Source organism: Scyliorhinus torazame, chromosome 2 (genome assembly GCF_047496885.1).
Source record: "Scyliorhinus torazame isolate Kashiwa2021f chromosome 2, sScyTor2.1, whole genome shotgun sequence".
Classification (NCBI taxonomy): domain Eukaryota; kingdom Metazoa; phylum Chordata; class Chondrichthyes; order Carcharhiniformes; family Scyliorhinidae; genus Scyliorhinus; species Scyliorhinus torazame.
This window is the reverse complement of record NC_092708.1, coordinates 353,764,093-353,784,943: the sequence shown is the minus strand read 5'-3', so window position 1 is coordinate 353,784,943 and position 20,851 is coordinate 353,764,093. Positions and strand designations below refer to the sequence as shown.

Here is a 20,851-nt window from a genome sequence, read left to right as displayed (position 1 = left end):
CCCTAACTGACATCTTGACATCCCCATGATCATTACTCTCTGCCACCCCACTAGTGACCAACCAAATCCCCAACTCAGCACCCCCACACTGACCACCTCACTGACCACCCCAGTCCTCCACCCGATCCCTGGCCCCATTACCCCAACCTGCTCATTTCCCTTACTAACTTACCTTCTTCCTGGCTTCTCAAAGTGACTGGGCCTCTCAGTTGCCTTCAACAAAATGTGTCAGGAACCTGCACTGTTCTCACTCTGCCTAAATTGAAAGGTTGAGTGAGAAAGGAGTGGCTGCATTTTCAGGTAAGCAAGTAGGAGCAGAGTGGTAATGTGACTCTGATTGCCACTCCACCGTTTCAGGCCATTAACTCTGTTCCACATGTGCTGCCCGACCAGCTGAGTATTTCCAGTATTTCATGTTTTTATTCAGATCTGCAGCATATTGCTTTTGTGAGCAAGAAGGAAAGGGGAGACGAGGACAGTATCAGGGAAACATTCTTCAATGTTATTTATTTTGCCTTCCTATAGTTCTTTGCTATGATTTTAGAAATACAAAAATCATGATACAAAAATCATGATGATTCAAAATAAACAAAGCCAATAGTAATTTCTGGGGATTGGGATGACATATTTGTTTGAAGCAGTAACTCAACAAAGTTAGAAAAGCAAAATACTGTGGATGCTGGAATCTGAAACAAAAGCAGAAAAATGTTGGGAGAATTCAGCAGGTCTGGCAGCATCGTGGAGAGAGAAAATAGAGTTAATGTTTTGAATCCGTATGTCCCTGAAGAAGAGTCAGACAAACTTGAACAGTTAACTCTATTTTCTCTTTCCACAGATGCTGCCAGACCTGCAAGGTTATAATGTTACCTTTTTCAAAGAATGCTGTAAGTTCTCAAAATGTTGCATGGCTCTGTAACTTATCTAAATCTTTGGTTAATGGGATAGAAGTGTTGTTTACTGATGTTATGTTACAGAAAATCAATCTCATTTATAAATGGCAAAAAAGATTCAGTGTTGATTTAATAATATTTCACATACAGAATGGTGGCAAGCCTCAAAGCAATAGGGATCTGGGTTCCATTACGACCTTGGGTGACTGTCTGTGTGGAGTTTGCACATACTCCCTGGGCGGGATTCTCCGAGCCGGGCCTGAGAATTTCCGCAACCGCGCCACGCCGCCCCTGACGCGGGCACGCGATTCTCCGAGGAGCGGAGAATCGGCACCATTTGCGCCGGGGCGTTTGGCGCGACGCCGGTCGTTGGCCGCTTTCCGCGGCCGGGCCGCCGATTCTCCGGCCTTGATGGGCCGAGTGGAAACGGCAGAGTCCCGCCGGCGCCGTCCACACCTGCTCGCAGCCGGCGGGAACTCTGCGCGCAGGGTCGGGGGGGGGGCTCCTTCACCGGGGGGAGGTCTGATGGCGTCTGGCCCGCGATCGGGGCTCACCAATTGGCGGGCCGGACTCTCCAGCCCCGGCCCTATTTTGTTACGCGACCGGCCCATGAACCCCGCGCCATGTTGCGTCGGGGCCAGCGCGTTGAGGAAGTCCCCTGCGCATGCGCGGGTTGGCGCGGCGCCCAGTTGGCGCCGAGAAGGGAGGCTGGAGCGGCGTGAACCACTCCAGCGTCGTGAAACGCGACGGCGTTGATGATGGCGCGGACAGTCTGCCTCCATTTTGGAGAATCCCGCCCCCTATGTCTGCGTGGGTTTCCTCTGGGTGCTCCGGTGTCCTCCCACAGTCCAAAGGTGTGCAAGTTAGGTGAATTGGCCATGCTAAATTACCCCTTAGTGTCCAATTGGGTGGGGTGCTCTTTCAGAGGGTTGGTGTAGGCTTGAAGGGCTGAATGGCCTTCTGCCCTGTAGGGATTCTATGATACTCTAACAAAATACACAGTTCAGAAAATAACCAGAAAGTTTTCTGCTGAAGGTGATCAGAGCCTATGTGGAGTTGAATCAGAGTGGGAGGTATCGGCGGCCACATTTTGGGAGGCGTTGAAGGCGGTGGTTAGGGGCGAGGTTATCTCGTTCAAGGCGTACAGTGATAGAAGGAGGAGGGAGGAGTATGGATGGTTGTTGGACAAGATGGACATGAAATATTCGAATGCCACCACCAAAGAGGGGCTGGAGAATAGGAAGAGGTTACAGGGGCAGTTTGACAGGCTGACGATGGAGAAGGCAATGGGGCAGCTATGGAGGGCGAGGGGGGTGCAGTATGAACATGGAGAGAAGGCGAGACACATGCTAGTCCATCAGCTACGGAGGCAGGCCACGTCCACGAAAAGTCTGAAGATACCGACAAGGAAGGGGAAGGGTGAACAGGGTCCTGCTGCAGAGGCAGAAGTGGGGTTAGCATTACCAAATCTGTTGCACTACTACTGGGTGGAGGAGGTGAGGCTGTGGTGGGAGGGAGAAGGTTTGGAGTGTGTTAGGATGGAGGAGGAGTCGAGTACAAGGTCCTGCCTGAGGGCCATGGTGACAGCGGCACTGTCACTGGTGCCGAGGAGGTACACAACATTGTGGCCTTCGCCTCTATTGTTGCCCGGCCAAGGATTCTGTTGGAATGGCGGTCGACAACGCCACCAGGGATTGCGGCCTGGCAGGGGGACCTGTATTACTTTCTCCAGCTGTAAAAGATCAAGTTCGAATTGAGGGGAATCAGCAGAGGGCATTGAGATACGGTGGGGACTGTCATTGACCATGTTTGAGGAGCTGTCCGTCATGGGGCGGGGGGGGTGGAAACCTGCACAAACTGTGAACTGTGGAGAATGTTTTCAGATTTATTTATGTTTTTGTACCTTTGGATATGATTGGAATAAAATACATTTTTTTAAAAAAGAAAGGTTTCTGCTACCCATCACTACTACCCAAAATATTTGCTTTTAGTTCCACAGAAACATGTAACTCACCACTAAATGTGACTCAGCAATCCATAGTTGAGTAAGCAGAGGACATGCTTCCAAACCTTCAATCCGCCCGATATCCTGCTTCACTAATGTAAGAACAACTAAATTTGGAAAGTATAGCAGCCCCACCATTCGAGGATACCCCGAGAAAAACATTTCGAGTTCAGTGACTGATGGTCCTTGCTCAGCAATCTTCTCAGGCGACAATCCATTACACATGCACTAAAAAATAGAAAATATTTCAAAAATAGATTTCTTGGATGAGAAGTGCAATTTAGCTTTTACTTTTACTATTAAGTTATAAACAGCCAGAGTTAAATTAATACAGATTTTAACTGCAAGTGGGCCATTTAACTTGGATTGCCACAGGTGGAAACCTAACCATGTTGAAGGACCAAAAACCTTGAAGCTTCTCATTGTATGCCATGAGTTAGAAACTATGACATAGGGGGACCATCACTGAATCTAGGATTCTTGTTTCTGCGCCTCTTCTAAAAAAAAGCACACTATATCTCGTAGAAAGCATAGGTTTCAAATTTGCACTTAATTTAGGGTTACCAGCTCTGGATGGAGGTATCCCTGAAGGTTAAACCACCTGGTACTCTCAGCATACGATGTCTAACCTAGTGACATAGAACATAGAACATACAGTGCAGGCGGCCATTCGGCCCATCGAGTCTGCACCGACCCACTTAAGCCCTCACTTCCACCCTATCCCCGTAACCCAATAACCCCACCTAACCTTTTTGGTCAAAAAGGGCAATTTATCATGGCCAATCCACCTAACCTGCACGTCTTTGGACTGTGGGAGGAAACCAGAGCATCCGGAGGAAACCCACGCAGACACGGGGAGAACCTGCAGACTCCGCACAGACAGTGACCCAGCAGGGATTTGAACCTGGGACCCTGGCGCTGTGAAGCCACAGTGCTAGCCACTTGTGCTACCGTGTAACATCTACAATGTTATTCCATTTACCATTAAAGGTGGATTCCCTTGTAGTTGAACATTATTTGCTCATAGTTTTCGGTCAATTGCTGTTGTGTGACATGTTCCAAAAGCCAAGAAACAACTCATGAGCAGGTGAAGAAGGAAAACTGATGACCAGAAACATTGGAAACTGAAGATGGGGGAATCATGCACGCACAGAGCCAAAGGTGGACCAAATTTTCATTCCATCAGCAATTAATAACTTACTGATAACTAATAGCAATAGTGGGAACACACATATTCTTCTCATAAATAACTAAAACAAAAATACAGATCTCCTATATGTAACTGCTGCTAATAGGTTTAGCCTCCCGACATACCACCTGTAGCAAATTTACTGATACCTACTCTCTCGGCCAGGATTCCCTGCCACTTTAAAACAGGCCCCATAGCATGGGGACTAGATAACTCAAAACAGGTGCCATTATCAGTACCAATGTGACGCAAAGAGGCTAGAATCGGAAAACTGAGTGTCTGGGTGTCAGGAGAGTTTGTAGTGTTGGAGGTGGTTATGGAGATAGGGGTATGCAAGGTAATGGAGGGATTTGTTATACAGATGGAAATTTTAAATCAAAGGCATTGTGGGACCAGGAACCAATGTAAGTAAACAGGAAATTGTATGTGGGACTCGATACAGAATAGGATATGAACACGCTGGTGTGTCAGCAGGGCGGATAGCCGAGTGAATCCCTTCCCACACACACAACATAAAAATGGCCTCTCCCCAGTGTGAATGCGCTGATGAATTTCCAACTCGGCTGGTCTACTGAATCCTTGACCACAGTCCTGACATTTCCATGTTTTTTCCCTCGTGTGAACTTGCTGTTGTTTCTGGAGTGTATGAATCAGCAAATCATTTTTTACACACAGTGCAGATGAACGGTCTCTCCCTGTGTGTACCCACTCGTGTTTCTGGAGTGTGGATGAATGAGGTACAGGCTTATACCCTATTAAAATTCATGGGCCCCGAGGCCGTCGAAATATGCAAGGTTTTTTTTTCCCCAGACAGAGCAGGAAAAAGACCCTGGGACAATCCTGAAATTGTTTGAGAAAATCTGTCAACCGGTAAAAAACTAAATCCTTGATAGACATGCGTTCAATTCAAGGAACCAAAGAGCAGAGGAGTCAATGCAATCTTACATTGCCATCCTAAAAATATTGGCAACAAAATATGTGTTCGGAACTCTCACAGAAGACCTAATCAGGAACCGAGTTGTTTGTGGAATATATAGCAATTTACTCCCCAAGCAGCTGCTGTGAGAAAAAGATTTTTTAATTTAAAAAAAAAAAAAGTACCCAATTATATTTTTTCCAATTAAGGGGCAATTTAGCGTGGCCAACCCACCTGACCTGCACATCTTTGGGTTGCGGTGGTGAAACCCACACAGACACGGGGAGAATGTGCAAACTCCACACAGACAGTGATGCAGGGCCGGGATTCGAACTCAAGTCCTTAGCGCCGCAGTCCCAGTGCTAACCACTGTGCCACCGTGTTGCCAGTGAGAAAAAGTTTTAAGCAGCCATCAATATGTATCTTCAACGAACAATCAGAGACACGAAGGAGAAATTTTAGGCGGGAAACCAAAACATTCGCAATATAGCGAACAGCACCCATCAAGCAGAACAACCTGTTTTTCATATGGTTCAAAATGCATCAAATGCAGGAAATGGAAACACATTGCTGAGTGTTGCAGATCCAAAACACAGCAACATGGTAGCTGTTTGATTCTCCAGGGGTAGCAGCATCAGTAACGTGAATGAATTGGAGTTCAACGAAAGCAGTCAACCTACAGAGCCTCCAACAACACTCTATTGTGACACTCTATTGGGACAGCGTTGACAAACTTATAGGAAAGAGTGAGATTGCTTACCTCAAGAAATGCAACATAGACATCAATGCTTGGGAAACCCTTGCTCAGAAGAGACCTACTTGGAGGAAGCTACTGATTGAAGGGACACATTCTTCAAGGACTCCAGATGACCTGGAGAGGCCCGGAAAAGGAGCCTGAGAAAGGAATGTCAGCGATTTAGAGTACAAGGACTGATCCCACCTCCTGGAAACACCTGCCAAATGCACGGTCGGAGATGCGGCTCTAGAAATCAGGTATAAATGGGAGGAGGAGTTGGGTGGGGAGGTGAAGGCTGGGCTGAGGAAGGAAGCCCTGTGGAGAACGCAACCTCGTCATGTGCGAGGTTAGGACTAATCCAATTTAAGATAGTGCATAGGGCCTACAGACGGTGGCGAGGATCAGCCGGCTCTTTGCAGGGGTGGTGGATAGGTGTAGGTGGTGTGCAGGGGGGTGGCACGAATCATGTCCAGATGTTCCGGGCATGTCCAAAGCTGAGGGGGTTCTGGCAGGGGTTACAAAGAACAAAGAAATGTACAGCACAGGAACAGGCCCTTCGGCCCTCCAAGCCCGTGCCGACCATGCAGCCCGACTAAACTACAATCTTCTACACTTCCTGGGTCCTTATCCCTCTATTCCCATCCTATTCATGTATTTGTCAAGATGCCCCTTAAATGTCACTATCGTCCCTGCTTCCACCACCTCCTCCGGGAGCGAGTTCCAGGCACCCACTACCCTCTGTATAAAAAACTTGCCTCGTACATCTGCTCTAAACCTTGCCCCTCTCACCTTAAACCTATGCCCCCTAGTAATTGACCCCTCTACCCCCGGGGAAAAGCCTCTGACTATCCACTTTGTCTATGCCCCTCATAACTTTGCAGACCTCTATCAGGTCGCCCCTCAACCTCCTTCGTTCCAGTGAGAACAAACCGAGTTTATTCAACTGCTCCTCATAGCTAATACCCTCCATACCAGGTAACATTCTGGTAAATCTCTTCTGCACCCTCTCTAAAGCCTCCACATCCTTCTGGTTGTGTGGCGACCAGAATTGAACACTATACTCCAAGTGTGGCCTAACTAAGGTTCTGTACAGCTGCAACATGACTTGCCAATTCTTATACTCAATGCCCCGGCCAATGAAGGCAAGCATGCCGTAGGCCTTCTTGACTACCTTATCCACCTGTGTTGCCCCTTTCAGTGACCCGTGGACCTGTACACCTAGATCTCTCTGACTTTCAATACTCTTGAGGGTTCTATCATTCACTGTATATTCCCTACCTGCATTAGACCTTCCAAAATGCATTACCTCACATTTGTCCGGATTAAACTCCATCTGCCATCTCTCTACCCAAGTCTCCAAACAATCTAAATCCTGCTGTATCCTCTGACAGTCCTCATTGCTATCCGCAATTCCACCAACCTTTGTGTCGTCTGCAAACTTACTAATCAGACCAGTTACATTTTCCTCCAAATCCAAAGGTCCCAGCACTGATCACAGCTCTCCAATTGGAAAAGCATCCTTCCATTGCTACTCTCTGCCTTCTATGACCTAGCCAGTTCTGTATCTTGCCAGCTCACCCCTGATCCCGTGTGACTTCATCTTTTGTACTAGTCTACCATGAGGGACTTGTCAAAGTCCATATAGACAACATCCACTGCCCTACCTGCATCAATCATCTTTGTGACCTCCTCGAAAAACTCTATCAAGTAAGTGAGACACGACCTCCCCTTCACAAAACCATGCTGCCTCTCACTAATACATCCATTTGCTTCCAAATGGGAGTAGAACCTGTCTCGAAGAATTCTCTCCAGTACTTTCCCTACCACTGAAGTAAGGCTCACCGGCCTGTAGTTCCCTGGATTATCCTTGCTACCCTTCTTAAACAAAGGAACAACGTTGGCTATGCTCCAGTCCTCCAGGACATCACCTGAAGACAGTGAGGATCCAAAGATTTCTGTCAAGGCCTCAGCAATTTCCTCTCCAGCCTCCTTCAGTATTCTGGGGTAGATCCCATCAGGCCCTGGGGACTTATCTACCTTAATATTTTTTAAGACGCCCAACACCTCGTATTTTTGGATCTCAATGTGACCCAGGCTATCTACACACCCTTCTCCAGACTCAACATCTACCAATTCCTTCTCTTTGATGAATACTGATGCAAAGTATTCATTTAGTACCTCGCCCATTTCCTCTGGCTCCACACATAGATTCCCTTGCCTATCCTTCAGTGGGCCAACCCTTTCCCTGGCTACCCTCTTGCTTTTTATGTACGTGTAAAAAGCCTTGGGATTTTCCTTAACCCTATTTGCCAATGACTTTTCGTGACCCCTTCTAGCCCTCCTGACTCCTTGCTTAAGTTCCTTCCTACTTTCCTTATATTCCACACAGACTTCGGCTGTTCCCAGCCTTTTAGCCCTAACAAATGCCTCCTTTTTCTTTTTGGCGAGGCCTACAGTATCTCTCGTAATCCAAGGTTCCCGAAAATTGCCGTATTTATCCTTCTTCCTCACAGGAACATGCCGGTCCTGAATTCCTTTCAACTGACACTTGAAAGCCTCCCACATGTCAGATGTTGATTTGTCCTCAAACATCCGCCCCCAATCTAGGTCCTTCAGTTCCTGCCTAATATTGTTATAATTAGCCTGCCCCCAATTTAGCACATTCATCCTAGGACCACTCTTATCCTTGTCCACCAGCACTTTAAAACTTACTGAATTGTGGTCACTGTTCCCGAAATGCTCCCCTACTGAAACTTCTACCACCTGGCCGGGCTCATTCCCCAATACCAGGTCCAGTACCGCCCCTTCCCTAGTTGGACTGTCTACATATTGTTTTAAGAAGCCCTCCTGGATGCTCCTTACAAACTCTGCCCCTTCTAAGCCCCTGGCACTAAGTGAGTCCCAGTCAATATTGGGGAAGTTGAAGTCTCCCATCACCACAACCCTGTTGTTTTTACTCTTTTCCAAAATCTGTCTACCTATCTGCTCCTCTATCTCCCTCTGGCTGTTGGGAGGCCTGTAGTAAACCCCCAACATTGTGACTGCACCCTTCTTATTACTGATCTCTACCCATATAGCCTCACTGCCCTCTGAGGTGTCCTCCCGTAGTACAGCTGTGATATTCTCCCTAACCAGTAGCGCAACTCCGCCACCCCTTTTACATCCCCCTCTATTATCATAGATTATCATAGAATTTACAGTGCAGAAGGAGGCCATTCGGCCCATCGAGTCTGCACCGGCCCCCGGAAAGAGCACCCCACCCAAGGTCAACACCTCCACCCTATGCCCATAACCCAGTACCCCCACCCAACACGAAGGGTAATTTTGGACACTAAGGGCAATTTATCATGGCCAATCCACCTAACCTGCACATCTTTGGACTGTGGGAGGAAACCGGAGCACCCGGAGGAAACCCACGCACACACGGGGAGGATGTGCAGACTCCGCACAGACAGTGACCCAAGCCGGAATCGAACCTGGGACCCTGGAGCTGTGAAGCAATTGTGCTATCCACAATGCTACCGTGCTGCCCTATCCCGCCTGAAGCATCTAAATCCTGGAACGTTTAGCTGCCAATCCTGCCCTTCCCTCAATCAGGTCTCTGTAATGGCAACATCATAGTTCCAAGTACTAATCCAAGCTCTAAGTTCATCTGCCTTACCCGTAATACTTCTTGCATTAAAACATATGCACTCAGGCCACCAGACCCGCTGTGTTCAGCAACTTCTCCCTGTCTGCTCTGCCTCAGAGCCATGCTGTCCCTATTCCCTAGTTCTCCCTCAATGCTCTCACCTTCTGACCTATTGCTCCCGTGCCCACCCCCCTGCCATACTAGTTTAAACCCTCCCGTGTGACACTAGCAAACCTCGCGGCCAGGATATTTATGCCTCTCCAGTTTAGATGCAACCCGTCCTTCTTATATAGGTCACACCTGCCCCGGAAGAGCTCCTAGTGGTCCAGATAACGGAAACCCTCCCTCCTACACCAGCTGTTTAGCCACGTGTTTAGCTGCTCTATCTTCCTATTTCTAGCCTCACTGGCACGTGGCACAGGGAGTAATCCCGAGATTACAACCCTAGAGGTCCTGTCTTTTAACTTTCTGCCTAGCTCCCTGAACTCCTGCTGCAGGACCTCATGCCCCTTCCTGCCTATGTCGTTAGCACCAATATGTACAACGACCTCTGCCTGTTTGCTCTCCTCCTTCAGGATGTCCTCTACCCGTTCGGAGACATCCTGGACCCTGGCACCAGGGAGGCAACATACCATCCTGGAGTCTCTTTCACGTCCTCAGAAGCACCTATCTGTGCCCCTGACTATAGAGTCCCCTATTACTATTGCTCTTCTGCGCTTTGACCCTCCCTTCTGAACATCAGAGCCAGCCGTGGTGCCACTGCTCTGGCTGCTGCTGTTTTCCCCTGATAGGCTATCCCCCCCCCCCCCCCCCCCCGACAGTATCCAAAGGGGTATACCTGTTCGAGAGGGGGACAACCCCCTCTGTGACATTATGTCTGAGATTCTGGGTGTAGGGGTGGCCCCAAGACTGGAGGTGCCGATATTCGGAGTATCGGAAGATCTGGGAGTTCAGGTGGGGAGAGAGGACGACATCTTGGCCTTTGCCTCCGTGATAGCTCAGAGAGGGATTTTGTTGAGTTGTCGCAGTGGTGTGGGTGAGCGACCTGGCAGAATTACTTGGAAAACGTCACGTTTGCCTTACGGGAGGTGGTGACGGGAGCCCCTGGAGCTGGAAGTCAAAGATTGACTTCTCTAAAGTGAATTAAGGCACCAGCGGGTGGGGGTGACTTGTTTTTTTTTCTGATTTTCCTTTGTTTTTTGGGTGAGGGAACTAAGGGGGTGGGGAGAGTTGTGGACTCGTTATCAGGGGTTGTGGTTAGCCTGTGTTTTTGTATTTGTGATTTTCTGATATTTCTATGTATATATGCAAATGCCTTCAATAAAAATATTCTAAAAAACAGAAAAAAAGATGGGGTTCTAAGATCGGGCTTCTCAGCCACGCAAGAACCCACAGAGCCAATGAACTGTAACAAGGGGTTTCTTAGTTGAACAATCATAATCGTTAACGGGTGAACGCCAAAGATGAAGAACGCCAAAGTTGAAGAATATATAGTCAATGTTGATTTTGGTTTGTATAAAAGCTCAGGAGGTGTGAGAAGCTAAGTTGAACTGTATTTAATAAACTAACACAAAATGAAGGCTGCAACACGGCTTCCAGTACAAAGGTCCCAATCGGGACTACAGATCATCGGCACTACAGGTCAGCTCTTATTCGGCCGATTTGTAAGCCCCAGCTGGGCGTGCCTCCACCACCGGTACCCATCTGGAGAATCTGTTGCCAGTCCTGCTGGAGTCTTTGCAACCAAATACGACCTAGGAGGCTGGGCCTGGGCCCTTGTAACGCTACTAGCAGTAGCCTTAGCAACTGTTGTCCATGGATAACCGGGGTCATTGTGGTACCGATGATGGTCAATGATATGTTGCCAGCCCAGCCTTGATATCGCTCAAGCCCAGATGCAGGATACCAATGCGAAGCCTTTCAAAAGTTTGTTGTCCGATAAGAAAGACAGCAGCCGGGACTTCCGGGTGCGGCGATGACCAGTGAAGTCGCACGTTTCGGCAGCTCCCGGTGGAACGGACTTTTGGGCTCTTGATAGGAGCCCCAGCAGCAATTTTAACGGCAAAAAACACTGTGCGGTAAACCAGAAGGGAATCCCCCCGGACACGTATGGAAAAGGGAGAGGAAAGCGGCCGGATTGCGGAGGATCCTCCAGAGCAGCGGCAAGGAAGGCAAGCTCAAAGCAAGATGGCGTCGGAAGGTGGCCGTTTGGTATGGGGCCCGGACCAACAAGAGTTCCTGCGGCGCTGTGTGGAAGAACTGAAAAAGGAGATGAAGAAGGAGCTGCTGGCCCCGATATTACAGGCGATTGAAGGGCTAAAGGAGGAGCAAAAGACCCAGGAGCAGGAGCTTCGGGTCGTGAAGGCAAAGGCTGCTGAAAATGAAGATGAAATACAGGGCCTGGTGGTGAAGACAGAGATGCACGAGGCACAGCACAAAAGGTGTGTGGAAAGGCTGGAGGTGCTGGAGAATAATGCGAGGAGGAAGAATTTAAGGGTTCTGGGTCTTCCCGAAGATGCAGAAGGGGCGGACGTCGGGGCATATGTGAGCACGATGCTTCACTCGCTAATGGGATCGGAGGCCCCGGCGGGCCCTTTGGAGGTGGAGGGAGCTTATCGAGTTATGACGCGAAGACCGAGTGCTGGAGAAATACCTCGAGCTATAGTGGTGAGGTTTCTCCGCTATAATGACAGAGAGATGGTACTCAGATGGGCGAAGAATACTCGGAGCTGTAGGTGGGAGAACGCGGTGATCCGCGTATACCAGGATTGGAGTGCGGAGGTGGCGAGAAGGAGGGCAAGTTTTAATCGGGCTAAGGCGGTGCTTCACAAAAAGGTCAAATTCGGAATGCTGCAGCCGTCAAGACTGTGGGTCACATACCAAGGGAAGCACCACTACTTTGAGACGGCAGAAGAGGCGTGGACATTTATTGTGGACGAGAAGCTGGAATAGGCGGGCGAGAAAAAGAACGTTTGGGACAAAGTGGTGGGGTGATTATGTAGGGTGAGGGGGGGAAAAAGGGGGGAGGGGATGATTTTTCAAATTGTTAATCTTGCGACCCTGTAACTTTTCTCTCTTCCCCATGTTGTGGGGGGGGGGGGGGAGATGAGGAACTGTGGGCGCCGGTCATTAGGGGCTCTTGATAGGAGCTTTGTTCCCGCGCTATGGTAATTATGACGGGAACAGGGACGCAGGAAGGAGGGGGCCTCGCACAGTCGGTGCCGAGGACAAGGGGGGAAGCCGAGGTCAGCCAGAGTTCGCTGACTTCTGGGAGCAACATGGGGGGTGCAACTACGCTAGAAAGGGATCTAGCGGAGGGGGGGGGGTTAACTGGGTTGCTGCTGCTAAGGAGAAGGGGGAGCTGGTATGGGGTGGGGTGGTCGAGACGGGAGGGTGCCGTCGGGGGGATATACGGGTACGTGGGAACCGGGTGAGGAGCTGGGTTAAAAAAGGGGATGGCTAGTCGACAAGGGGGGGTAAAGTGACCCCCAACCCGGCTGATCACGTGGAACGTGAGAGGGCTGAACGGGCCGATTAAAAGGACACAGGTACTCGCACACCTAAAGAAATTAAAGGCAGATGTGGTTATGTTGCAGGAGACACATCTGAAACTGACAGACCAGGTCAGACTACGTAAAGGATGGGTGGGGCAGGTGTTTCATTCGGGTTTAGATGTGAAGAACAGGGGGGTGGCTATTTTAGTGGGGAAACGGGTACTGTTTGAGGCAAAGACCATAGTGGCGGATAGTGGGGGTAGATACGTGATGGTGAGTGGCAGATTGCAAGGGGAGGCGGTGGTTCTGGTGAACGTATATGCCCCGAACTGGGATGATGCAAATTTTATGAGGCGTATGTTGGGACGTATCCCGGACCTGGAGACGGGAAAGTTGATAATGGGGGGAGACTTTAATACGGTGCCGGACCCAGGGCTGGACAGATCGAGGTCCAGGACCGGGAGGAGGCCGGCAGCGGCTAGGGTGCTCAAGGACTTCATGGAGCAGGTGGGAGGAGTAGACCCCTGGAGATTTAGTAGGCCTAGCAGTAAGGAGTTCTCGTTTTTCTCCTATGTCCACAAAGTATACTCACGGATAGACTTTTTTGTTTTGGGAAGGGCACTGATTCTGAAGGTGACAGGGACGGAATATACGGCCATAGCTATCTCGGACCACGCTCCACATTGGGTGGACCTGGAGGTAGGAGAGGAAAAAGAACAGCACCCACTCTGGAGAATGGATATGGGATTATTGGCGGATGAGGGGGTATGTTTAAGGGTGAGGGGGTGTATTGAAAGGTACTTGGAGCTTAATGACAATGGGGAGGTTCAGGTGGGAGTGGTCTGGGAGGCGTTGAAGGCAGTGGTTAGAGGGGAACTGATATCCATCAGGGCACATAAAGGAAAGCAGGAGGGTAAGGAAAGGGAGCGGTTGCTGAAAGAACTGTTGAGGGTGGACAGGCAATATGCGGAGGCACCGGAGGAGGGACTGTACAGGAAAAGACAAAGGCTACACGTAGAATTTGACCTGTTGACCACGGGTAATGCAGAGGCACAATGGAGGAGGGCACAGGGTGTACAGTATGAGTATGGAGAGAAGGCGAGTCGGTTACTGGCCCACCAACTGAGGAAGAGGGGAGCAGCGAGGGAGATAGGGGGGGTGAGAGATGAGGAGGGAGAGATGGAACGGGGAGCGGAGAGAGTGAACGGGGTGTTCAAGGCATTCTATGAAAGGTTATATAAGGCTCAGCCCCCGGAAGGGAAGGAGAGAATGATGTGTTTCTTGGATCAGCTGGAATTCCCTAAGGTGGAGGAGCAGGAGAGGGTGGGACTGGGAGCACAGATTGAGATGGAGGAGGTAGTGAAAGGGATTGGGAGCATGCAGGCGGGGAAGGCCCCGGGACCAGACGGATTCCCGGTGGAATTTTATAGGAAGTATATGGACTTGCTGGCCCCGCTTTTGACGAGAACCTTTAATGAGGCTAGGGAAAGGGGGCAGCTGCCCCCGACTATGTCGGAGGCAACGATATCGCTCCTTTTAAAGAAGGAAAAAGACCCGCTGCAATGCGGGTCCTACAGGCCCAGTTCCCTTTTAAATGTAGATGCTAAGATTCTGGCCAAGGTGATGGCGACGAGGATAGAGGACTGTGTCCCGGGGGTGGTCCACGAGGACCAAACCGGGTTCGTGAAGGGGAGACAGCTGAACACGAACATACGGAGGTTGCTAGGGGTAATGATGATGCCGCCGCCAGAGGGGGAGGCGGAGATAGTGGTGGCAATGGATGCCGAGAAAGCATTCGACAGAGTGGAGTGGGATTATCTGTGGGAGGTGCTGAGGAGATTTGGTTTTGGAGAAGGGTATATCGGATGGGTACAGCTGCTGTATAGGGCCCCGCTGGCGAGTGTGGTCACGAATAGACAGAGGTCTGATTACTTCCGTCTTCATAGAGGGACGAGGCAGGGGTGTCCCCTGTCTCCGTTACTGTTTGCATTGGCGATTCAGCCCCTGGCCATAACACGGAGGGGCTCCAGGAAGTGGAGGGGCGTGCTTAGGGGAGGAGAAGAACACCGGGTATCTTTGTGTACAGATGATTTATTGCTGTATGTTGCGGACCCAGTGGAGGGGATGCAAGAGATAATGCAGATACTTCGGGAGTTTGGGGATTTTTCGGGGTACAAATTGAACATGGGGAAAAGTGAGTTGTTTGTGGTGCATCCGGGGCGCAGAGTAGGGGAATAGATGATTTACCGCTGAGGAAGGTAACAAGAGATTTCCGGTACTTAGGGATTCAGATAGCCAGGAATTGGGGAACCTTACACCAGCTTAATTTAACACGATTGGTGGAACAGATGGAGGAGGATTTTAAGAGATGGGACATGGTGTCCCTGTCACTGGCAGGTAGGGTGCAGGCGGTTAAAATGGTAGTCCTCCCGAGATTCCTCTTTGTGTTTTAGTGCCTCCCGGTGATGGTCACAAAGGCTTTTTTCAAGAGAATTGAGAAAGGTGTTATGCGTTTTGTGTGGGCCGGGAAGACCCCGAGAGTGAGGAGGGGGTTCTTTCAGCGTAGTAGGGGTAGGGGGGGGGCTGGCACTACCGAGCCTAAGTGATTATTACTGGGCCGCCAATATCTCAATGGTGTGTAAGTGGATGGGAGAAGGGAAGGGAGCGGCGTGGAAGAGATTGGAGATGGCGTCCTGCAAGGGGACCAGCCTACAAGCAATGGTGATGGCGCCGTTGCCGTTCTCCCCGAAGAAATACACCACAAGCCCAGTGGTGGTGGCAACATTAAAAATTTGGGGGCAGTGGAGACGGCATAGGGGAAGGACGGGAGCCTCGGTGCGGTCCCCGATAAGAAATAACCATAGGTTTGTCCCGGGGAGAATGGATGGGGGATTTGGAGCATGGCAAAGAGCTGGGGTAGTGCAACTGAGAGATCTGTTCGTAGATGGGACGTTTGCGAGTCTGGGAGCACTGACGGAAAAATATGGGTTGCCCCAAGGGAATGCATTTCGGTACATGCAACTGAGGGTTTTTGCGAGGCAACAGGTGAGGGAATTCCCGCAGCTCCCGACGCAGGAGGTGCAGGATAGAGTGATCTCAGAGACATGGGTGGGGGATGGTAGGGTGTCGGATATATACAGGGAAATGAGGGACGAGGGGGAGATCATGGTAGATGAGCTGAAAGGGAAATGGGAAGAGGAGCTGGGGGAAGAGATCGAGGAGGGGCTGTGGGCTGATGCCCTACGTAGGGTAAACTCGTCGTCCTCGTGTGCCAGGCTAAGCCTGATACAATTCAAGGTTCTACACAGGGCGCATATGACTGGAGCACGGCTCAGTAAATTTTTCGGGGTAGAGGATAGGTGTGGGAGATGCTCGAGAAGCCCTGCGAACCACACCCACATGTTCTGGTCATGTCCGGCACTACAGGGGTTCTGGGTGGGGGTGGCAAAGGTGCTTTCGAAGGTGGTGGGGGTCCGGGTCGAGCCAAGCTGGGGGTTGGCTATATTCGGGGTTGCAGAAGAGCCGGGAGTGCAGGAGGCGAAAGAGGCTGATGTTTTGGCCTTTGTGTCCCTAGTAGCCCTGCGAAGGATATTGCTTATGTGGAAGGAAGCCAAACCCCCGGGCGTGGAGACCTGGATAAATGACATGGTAGGGTTTATAAAAGTAGAACGGATAAAGTTCGCATTAAGGGGTTCAGCTCAAGGGTTCACCAGGCGGTGGCAACCATTCATTGACTACCTCACAGAACGATAGAGGGAATGGGAAGGCAACAGCAGCAGGGATGTCTCTGTATATGTATAGATATTTGTATTAGGTAATGTATATTGGACTGTTGGATTGTATTTTTGGAGAGTAATTATTTTTGATAAGGCAGTTGGCACTTAGTTTTTTGTTTATGTATTATTTATTTATTTGTTAAAAACTGGCCACTGTTATTTATATTGCTTTATTGTTGTTAAAAAGGAAAAACTTTGTATTGTTATGTTTGGCCAAAAAATTTGAATAAAATATATATTTTTTTAAAAAGACAGCAGCCCCCGTGTCAATGTTCATGTCCACGAGTTGACCATTGACCTGAAGCCTTTTTCTAATCATGGCCACTTTGGGCATCGTGATGCAGTTTAACTGGATTAGGTGTTCTATGTCTGCATCAAAAGCCTCTAACCTTCTGAAAAGCGACATTTCGAAACACCCGCTGACCTCGCTCCCGTACTGGGGTATTCCGGTGTGGTCAGGGCTGCCGTTTTTCTCATCGCCAGTATAAACGCTCAGAAGGCCTGAGAAGCTACGTTAAACAGTATTTAATAAACCAACACAAAGTAAAGGCTGCAACACGGCTTACAGTACAAAAGGTCCCAACCGATCACGCAGACCCCAGTCCAGCCCAGCTTCTCACTGGCAGATTTACTATCCCCAGTTGGGCAGGCCTCCGCCCACTAGCGAGAGAGCTCGTATTCTACGGGTCCCACAGGGAGATCAATTGAGGTGTCTTTCTGGGTCTCGTGAGGGTTATTACAGGTTGTTTCAATAAATGTCTTAAAACTTATGATTTAATGTGATCACTGGGAATTCAAATCTCTCATTTAAAGTTATCGGTGTTTGCAGGGATCGTGGGGATCATAACATTTGTTTCAGGTTTGAAGGTATTCCTTCTATTCAGTTTGGTACTGGCCAAGAATGTTTCCATTATACCATTCTCTCTTTATGAACCGATTTTATGAGGCCTCAGGGAGCTGATGGAGACAGAGGGGACCAGAACCTGGTAGGTGGTTTATCTGCTGCCTTCCTGTCACTGGCATTTTACCAGTGATGAATGTGATGGACAGTCTCCGCCCAGAGGACATTGGAGGTCTTTAAGTGGCCACTTACGTTCATCTTCACACTGCCATTGACATTTTACCAGCTGTTAGTGGACTCTCCATGAGGTCTTCCGAATGGCTTGGTTGGGGAGCAGTGCTGATATACAGCCTGTGGCCCACGGAAGGCCCCCCTCAGTAGCCAGATTCAATTCAGTGGACACACCCCATGCATCCGTCAACCCTCAGTAACCACCAACTCCTCCAGCCTCCCAACTGCTACACCCTTTTGTCAGCGCCTGCCTGGACGGCCCCGGCTTCCCGGATCACACTTACCTCTGTTCTGGGGAAACAGTCATGGTGTTACTCCAGGATGGGTGCAGTCCCAGCAGTGACCAAGGCACTGTTGGGACAGAAAAACCGACAGGCCTCCGATTGGCTGGCATATTGCCTGTAACAGGGAGGGGAGGCTTGATGCCAGGCAGTTAATTACCTGATGCACATACAATCCAGTTGCGCTTCTCAAAATCAACCAAGGTGGGCTGGCCCTCAACCTTCAGCCCAATAAAATCCCAGCCATGGTGTTTATTGCTAGTGTCCAGTGGTAAACTCTTCAGACCAGAACCTTGGTTCCTTTTGTAAAGTCCAATGGGTGCTATTATTCCTAGACTTCTAACAGGTAAGTAAGATGTTTAACTTAAATCTAACAAACTATTAATATCACGGACATACCATGTAAAAAAGCAAATATGTTACCCTCTGAAACACCAACCATGGCAAATGGAAGTAACAAAAATCAAATCCCTTAAGGAAAAATGGTTAATTTACATTTGGTATAATTATTATCAGCAGAGATCAATGTTTGAGCAACAATACAAGGGGAGCATTTACCAATTCTCTGAAAATATCTTCCGTTTCACTTTGTTGCATCATTTCCCAATTCTGGTCTGCAGATTAACACTAAAGAGAAAAAGAAACTTGGTAAATTTCAAAAATTTATGCTTAATAAGCCATTAGTATTTAAACATCATTTAAATAACAAGGCAAACTGTACAGATAAGTCTCTGGTCATGTTGTACTTAAAATTAAGAATGGCTACATTTAACTGTGGATTTGAAGACTGACTGGGTCAATGGGCTATTTGACCAGCATGGGGCATAACAAAACTATTACCCTTCCAGCCAAAGTAGTAAAAACATGCTGCAGAGATATTAATAATAATAATCTTTATTATGGTCACAAGTAGGCTTGGTAGCACAGTGGGTAGCACTGTTGCTTCACAGCTCCAGGGTCCCAAGTTCGATGAGGGGCTTTTCACAGTAACTTCATTGCAGTGTTAATGTAAGCCTACTTGTGACAATAAAGATTTACTGCAATGAAGTTACTGTTAAAAGTCCCTAGTCGCCACATTCCGGCACCTGTTCGGGTACACCGAGGGAGAATTCAGAATGTCCAATTCACCTAACAGCATGTCTTTTCGGGACTTGTGAGAGGAAACCGGAGCACCCGGAGGAAACCCACGTAGACACAGGGAGAACGTGCAGATTCCGCACAGATAGTGACCCAAACCGGAATCGAACCTGGGACCCTGGCGCTCACTGCTTATGTTCACACAAGAGGCTTTTTTTGTTTTATTGTCTCTCCTAGGAGATTACATGGCTACAATGGTGAAGGGAGAGTGGGGGTGTGGGAGAGGAGAAGAGAGAAAGGAGTGTCATTTTTGTTTTACAATATTCATATTTCTTCTTCATTTATAATCCTAGAATTAATTTATGGACTGTTTTGAATATTTAGTTTTCAGAATTGGATATTTTCTAATGTGGATAAATGGAAAAGCTTGATTATGACACTGATAAACAACCCTAATGTAAACACAAATCAAATAAATCAGGGTTACTTACAGTTAAAAGATAACCTGTGTTTATTTTACAAGGTTAGGGTTAGTAGGGAGAAAATGTAAACAATGAATTACCCATCTCTAAGCGTACAATACAGCCAGAATGTCTGCATTTATCACAGATAAAATATATAAATTATTCATATGGGTCACAGCATCAAAGTGGTTGTTTGTGAGGAAAATAAGGAGTTTGCATTTCTGTTTGGAACATCCCAAAGCATGAATCATTGCCATGGCGGTAGGCTGTGGGGCATTGGAGGTTCTTTTGCTTGATTTATCCAGGTGCCTCTCACAGAAGGCAGCTTGGTTTTGTGTAGGTTAGAGCTCAGTTGGAATTCACAAGGGGAAGATTTGCCTGCCTTGCTTGTGATGTGTTGGGTATGCTGGGTCTGCGAGGGCTGCGTTTACCAGAGCAGTGAGAGAGACAGGCTACCAACACTTGTAGAAGTACAACTCTATTTTATTTAGCTATGAGCTGTTAAACATACTTGCACTGTGGGTTAACACTATGTTAGATTGACTGGAGACCTGAGGCTAACCTGACTAGCCTACACTGTTAGCACATGGTAGATGTTCGTGTTACTGATCACGGGCTCTGGCTGTCTCAGAGGCTGCATCCCGAATGAGCGGGAAAACTAGTGCCCTCTGGCTTTATAGTGGCCGTGTCCTGTCTGGTGATTGGCTGCTGTGTTTTGTGTGTTGATTGGTCTTTCAGTGTGTCAGTCAGTGTCTGCCTCTGCACCATCATATACTTGTGTGTATATTATGACATCTCCCCCTTTTAGAAAAAAAAATGTGTACGTGGCAATAAAAAGTGTGGTATGTGAATGTTCCCGACTATGTGGAGAATATGTGAGCATATTTACAGGACTATATACAAAAATTCTAACATATTTACACGGGAAGGTGTCTCATGCAGATAGACTGTATGTAACAAAACATGGGACATGAATAACAGTATGTACAAACTAGCGAACAAATAACCAGGGTAACGAAACAATCAGTCCATGAGATTAGAGAGTTCATAAATTCAGGCAGTTGATAAATTCAGTCTCTGTGGTGGGCGACGAATTCTGGTTGACCAACGCAAGGGTGGGTCAGGGGCTGCCTGCTCTGGACCGGGCGGGACTGTGTCAGTCGCAGAGGGTGGCAACAGAAGAGGCAGATTTGTGAGCTCTTGGACGGGCCTGTCCTGAGGGCGAGGCAGGGCATCACGATCTGGCGGCGAGCGTGGAAAGAGCCTCAGTGCCTGCCTATTTCGGCGAAGAAGAGAGCCATCCTGCATACGAACCAGGAA

The 20,851-nt window shown here is 48.7% G+C and overlaps 1 protein-coding gene across 6 annotated transcripts in view; it reads right to left on the bottom strand.

The window, feature by feature from the left end:
- Positions 1–20,851, bottom strand: part of lrrc9 (leucine rich repeat containing 9) — a 389,985-nt gene that overhangs the window by 346,335 nt on the left and 22,799 nt on the right. For all 6 annotated transcript variants that reach the window (XR_011938366.1, XM_072491694.1, XM_072491713.1 and 3 more), the window contains exons 2-3: positions 18,549–18,617; positions 2,905–3,123 (exon numbers count right to left, since the gene is read on the bottom strand). Coding sequence is in view for 5 of the 6 variants with exons in the window: in XM_072491694.1 (XP_072347795.1) it covers positions 2,905–3,123; positions 18,549–18,590 (261 nt within the window). In the remaining variant the exon portion in view is untranslated. The remainder of the gene's footprint in view (positions 1–2,904; positions 3,124–18,548; positions 18,618–20,851) is intronic.